We start from the raw sequence: 5,660 nt of genomic DNA on the forward strand, positions 1-5,660 counted from the left end.
AGGGGGAGGTCAAGTCATCATTGGATGCTGGTAAACATCCAAGTAAGCGTAAACGGTTCCAATTGATTCAAGTGGTTAAAATTGTCAATTTTTGCAAATATTATGCTTGCTTTGATTGTGTTGTCATCAATCACCAAAAAGGGGAGATTGAAACGAACATGGCACCATTTATGCCATTTCGAGTGATTTTGGTGATCGAATGACAACACAACACTTGGACTAATATGATTGTTAAGATGACCATTCTCAGGCTTTTAGGTTCAAGTGATGACAAAGAAAAAGAGAAGATAGGCGTAGCAAGGCCCGAAGGGCCGCCTCTCACGGGGGTTAGCGGACGGGGGTCGAGGGGGAGCCGCCCCTCGCGGGTCTCAGGGCAGCGCCGTAAAAGCTCTTAGGTCCAAATGACAAGAATTGAAGAGACCGTGAAGAAATCCAAGTCAAAAAAATCAAGACAGAGATACTTCAGTAGCACCGGAATAACCGATGCTATAGGCATCGGTGCATCTGATGGTTGCCGGATGATCCGATGGCCTGGCTTTTGATGCAAGTCTGTGAAGCACCGGTTGAACCGACGGATCCACGAAAAGTATCGGTGCATTGGGCATACTATGTTCCAGAGACAATGTCAAGCGCCCAGGAGAAGATTCTTCAGCACCGGTTGAACCGGTGAGGCATCGGTGCATACTCACGGTGTAATGACGTCAGTAGAAGAGTTGAGTGCTGTGAGTGACCGGAAGAACCGACGCTACCCCAGCCAGAGGCATCGGTTCAACCGGTGGTCACTGTGTCAGCTGTTAGGAGTTCAACGGCTACTTCGGGTCTAAAAGTGACTGGATGAACCGACGCTACCCCAGGCAGAGGCATTGGTTCATCCGATGATACACAGATTTTTTGCTAACCGTTGGAGCAACGGCTACAAGACTTGCTGGCCTATATATACGCCTCACCCCGGCCATTTGAAGCTTGCTGGAGTCCAAGAAAGTCACATACACACCCAAGAACCACTCCAAGCCTTCCAAGAGCTTAGTGTTCATATCCTTAGCCCTTAGCCCACTTTGAAAATGTTGTGTAAAGGATTAACTCTTAGTGAGTGAGATTGCAAGGCCTTGAGCCTTTTGTGCTGTGGTTCATTAGCGAACCAAAACAAGAGCTTGGTGCGCCGGCACCTTGGAGCGTGAAGCTCGCCGGCAACGTCATCGACCCTCCGACTTGGTGTGGAGCGGCGACGACATCTTTGTGCGGGGGACGTGGAGACCCCCATCCTTTGTGGAGAAGCTCCTTAGTAGAACCCGGGGCCAAGGTGACCGTGATTGTGTTCACGGAAGAGACTTGGTGGCCGAGTAGCAATACTCTTAGTGAGTGCTACAACAATGTGGATGTAGGTGTGCTTTTGTGGCTAACCGAACCACGGGATAAACACCCGCGTCAAGAGTTTGCTATCTCCTATCCCGCTCTTTAAGCTTCCGCATTTCATACTAGCAATTTGTATGCCTTTACTTTCATAGAATAGTTTCTTGATATGAAAGGCTATATGTTGCTAAACTCTTTTGGGATAGGGGTTTCACACTAGAACAATCTAGTTGCACATCTAGATAGCATGTTTTAGTTTAAGTTTTGTGCAAACTAGTTGGAGCCATAGGTCTAAATTTTTATTAGTGCCTAATTCACCCCCTCCCCCTCTTAGGCTAGAGCACCCGATCACTAACAATGCCATTCTCTTAGTTCTTCTCAAGGCATATAGTTACGCTTACGCAGCAGAACCATATATGTATAAGACTAATTCAGTTCCACAAACTAATTAATTTCCATCTAATAGTAACCACCTTCGGATGCACCATGTAATCTGTATATCTAATTGGGCGGCTTGAAGAACTTGAGCTTCATCCCGTTGCTGACGATGCTCCAGACGCCCCCCAGGGAGAACGCAAGGCTGAACGCGGTGCCAAGCAGCCCGAGGCCCCAGTTCAGGTACCAGCTGAAGCTGAACTTCTCCGGCTTCTTCACACGGATCCACATGAAGCACGGGTAGGCGAAGGTCACCGGCAGCGTCAGCCCGCCGAGCAGGCCGGCGAGGCTGGAGAGGAACGGCAGCGCCACGCTGATGAACAGCGAGAGGAATCCATACAAGACCCTGAACACCGACCGCACCCAGGTCGAGCACGGCCGGTTGGTGCGGCCCGTGTAGTAGGCCTCGAAACTGTCAAAGACCGGCATGGAGTAGATCTGGAAGCTGCTGAGGCAGTTGAGCACGACGAGGAGGCACGTCGTGGCGATGAGGCCCCGCGGGGTGTCGTGGCTGTGGAAGGCGTACAGGGCGGCCAGCATCCCTCCTGGTGGCATCTGCATACAGGGGCGTGCCTAGGGATGAGCACAAGGGTCCAGGGATTTAGGTGCAGTGCAGTGAAGTCATGGCTCTGATTAAGCATCATGATGCACTTGCCATGTTCCCGTAGGCCCAGTAGCCTCCGACGGAGACAGGGAAGAGGCACATTGCAATCAGGAGGTACGCGACTTTGGCCCCCTGCCACATTGGCACATGAGCTGGATGTTTGAAGGTCGACGGCATTGTTGCCTGCAAGATTCAAACGAACAATTCACACTAAATATATACTAGTGATGAGTAAAGAAGTGTCTGGACAAATTTTCTGTTCAGGAATGAATACTGACCTGTATTTCCAGGGCAAGATTGTGCCCTCTGAATGCAAAGGCGACTATTCCAAGGGCGTTCAAGGTTGAGAACAAGGATGTACCAAAAGAAGTTGATCTCACAGGTTCATAGGAGACTGTCGGTGGTCGTGGTTGGCTGACCGAGAGAACCCAGGACATAGTACAGTACATTATTGCCGTTGCACCACCGATGAGAGAAAGCCCAGCAATCGAATTGAGATTTGGAAGCTGAGAAAGAACGACGGCCAAGGATGTGAACACCAAGTACCACTCGACGGTCGTAATGGGACTCGGCGAGCAGATTGGGCCACACACTATTTGGTAGAAGAGCTTCATGGTCTCCCCTCCAACGAGGATCAGTGCAGTTGCAGTGCCTGCCGATAGATAAATAGTTGGGAAAAGAGCCAGCCACATTCCCAGTTTTTCTCCTGGACGAATTATGTATATTAGTCAGTAATTGGCGCAATACTGCAATACAAATAATTTCTATCTTGTGAGGTCAGCTTAGTAGCTATCAATGGAACAGAACAGCAGAGAATCTAGCCACATTGCATGTTCTTAGTTTGGTGTAAACAGAGACTAGATAATGAGATCGGTTGATAAGAAGGATCGTGGAGTTCTCCACTGGCAGCAGAAGGTACCACATTTCTTCAGTACTGTAATGGCATGAAAGCGAAATGTTATGTGACAGATGGAGCAGCTGAAGATCATGATCCCAGTGTGAAGAAAACAAAAGAGTGTTCCTAGATTAGCCTGGCACTACCACATCAGTTCTACTCCACCTCCTATTATGAAGCAGCAAGACACTGTCAAGAGATTCTATCCAAGCCTATAGGACAGAGATAATACTTGGACAGTAGTGGACATACAGTGCATACGAATTTATATATTCCAGACATGTCAATTTTTTGAACGAAATCCAGACATGTCAATGACATTCATGAATCTTGGGATCAGAAGTTATTGTCATGAACTGGCAAAAATAGTTGAGAGAATGTCTCACCGAAAGCAGCCTGTGCAAGCTCCACATATCTGTTGTACCTCCTGCCTGGGACAGCCTCATGAAGCTTCACTAGGATCCAGAGTGTGTACAGTTGCCAGAAATAAGCAATAGTCAAAGATATTATCCCCCAGCTCCTGCAGGGCAAAAAGACATGAACAGTATTTTGTCAGAAACTGTTCTAAATTCAGCTACACTTAAGTCGGATTGAATTACTCGAGAGAAACCATCTGAAAGTCTGAAAACCAGTACAAATGGTGGATGACATAACCCACGGTGAAAAAGTGAGCAGAACAATTTTTCCAATCAGCGAAAGTTTTTATAATTTTATCAATCTGTTACAAGTTCTGCACATTTAATTCATTTCCAAGTTGCACCTCTGAATTCTTTCAGGAATAGTGGTCTTAAATCTTTGATTTCAACAACTTCAAATCTTAACTTTTGCCAAATAGAGAAAGAATCGCTCCAATTTAGCAGCCTGAACCATAACTAAATGTGTCAAAAATTTCCAGACAACAGACTTGAAGATTGCAGAGGCTTGCCGGCATTAACATACTTAACTAATAAAAAAAATTGCCCTGACCCCACGAGGGGTTTTAGCAGTAGGTTTCGCACCCAAACTTGAATGAGAACCCGGCCACCACACTCCGGGTCAGCAATCACAGTGATTTGCAGAGGGCAAGGGCAGAGCAAGAATGAAGACTGAAAAAATAATGCTCCTAAACACCTTAGGTTCCTAGCATCTAAAATCATGAAAACCTCTCATCCGTGCAACAGGTTTGGAAATGGGCGATGGCGAATTAGGCCAATGGCACCTACCCTGCCTCACCCTCATCGAATCCAGGCGCCATTAACAAGAGCAGCAGAGAGAGCATGGTCAGTAGCACAAAGGAGGAGAGTCGCGCATACCATCCGAGCCCCGGGAAGGCGAGCGGGAGGAGGAGCGCCTGGAAGCCGAGGCCGGCGTTGAGGGAGTGGAAGGCGGCGTAGCGTGCGTTGCCGCCGCGGCTCTCGGTGACGGGCAGCCAGGCGTCGCGCGGGTCGAGGCGCGTGAGGTGGCCCACGTCCTCCAGGTACCCGCGCAGGCCCTCCACCACCCGCCGCCCAGGCGTCCCGGCGCCCTTGCCCCGGCTCCCTCCCGCCCCCGTCGGCGTCGCCGCGCCCTCGGGCGTCGACAGCCCGCGCGGCGTCGCCGGGATCGACACCAGCTCCGGCTCGCTCGCCGCCCCGTCCCCCGCCGCCGCCGCCGCCATTGCCGTCGCGCGCGCAGTGCTCGCCTTCTTGGTTGGAGCGCGCGAGTAGCGTTCTTGGAGCTCGGGGCGGGTGGGAAAACGGGAAAAAGGAAAGGTGGCTCGGGGACAGGACAGGGACTTCCGTGTCGGGAAAAATGGTGCACGGGGAGTGTGCGAGAGGACATGACTGCGGGGGGGGGGGGGGGGGGGGGGGGGCGGGAGGAGAGGGTGGCCGCGCGCGTGTACGAGAGGAGACTGTAGCAGGGGCGTGCCGTGTCCAGTGTCCTGGCGTGTCTGCCCGTGCCGTCGTGCGTCCGTCCTTGGAGCACGGCGCCGCGGCGGGCGGGGCCGACCCGGGCGGCGACGCGCTCGGCTCGGCTTGCTCATCAACGTGGGGTGGCAGGCCGCGGGCCAGGGGGGGCAGTGGCGAGGCGTGCCGGGGGCTGCTGCGCGCGCGGCGGCTTCCATGGACCCACTGTGCTCTGCTCGCGGGTTTCCACCGTGCGGTCAACTCGGCAGGGATTGTGCGAACTCTCTGCCGTGCGGACGAGGGTTTGCGTGCCGGAGCCGGAGGAGGAGCAGCGGCCGATGGCCGCATGCTCTGCGAGCACGCAGCCTGCAGCCTTGCACGCCTTCCTCGGTGTCTCTACATCAAACTCGCTCGTGCGTTACTGTTGAAGCTTGAATTACTTTTTTTGTGACAAGCCTCGATTTCATATTTAACCATTCAAGATCAGTAGAATGCAAAAAAAAAAAACATT

General features: G+C 51.7%; 1 protein-coding gene across 1 annotated transcript; it reads right to left on the reverse strand.

Moving 5' to 3' along the window:
• Positions 1–1,752: 1,752 nt before the first annotated feature.
• On the reverse strand, positions 1,753–5,075 carry LOC120666212 (lysine histidine transporter-like 8). Its single transcript, XM_039945997.1, has 5 exons — positions 4,577–5,075; positions 3,671–3,804; positions 2,668–3,095; positions 2,441–2,572; positions 1,753–2,340 (listed from the first exon to the last, which is right to left on the reverse strand). Exons 1-5 carry the CDS (start codon positions 4,918–4,920, stop codon positions 1,852–1,854), a joined length of 1,527 nt encoding a protein of 508 aa, XP_039801931.1. The 5' UTR covers positions 4,921–5,075; the 3' UTR covers positions 1,753–1,851.
• Positions 5,076–5,660: the final 585 nt, after the last annotated feature.

This window comes from Panicum virgatum, chromosome 3N (genome assembly GCF_016808335.1).
Source record: "Panicum virgatum strain AP13 chromosome 3N, P.virgatum_v5, whole genome shotgun sequence".
In the NCBI taxonomy this organism is placed as follows: Eukaryota; Viridiplantae; Streptophyta; class Magnoliopsida; order Poales; family Poaceae; genus Panicum; species Panicum virgatum.

Coding starts and splice junctions, on each gene's coding strand:
- LOC120666212 (XM_039945997.1), bottom strand. CDS start 4,920: ATGGCGGCGGCGGCGGCGGGGGACGGGGCGGCGAGCGAGCCGGAGCTG. Junction 3,805..4,576: donor GCCTTCCCGGGGCTCGGATG/GTATGCGCGACT, acceptor TTTGCCCTGCAG/GAGCTGGGGGATAATATCTT. Junction 3,096..3,670: donor GCTTGCACAGGCTGCTTTCG/GTGAGACATTCT, acceptor TAATTCGTCCAG/GAGAAAAACTGGGAATGTGG.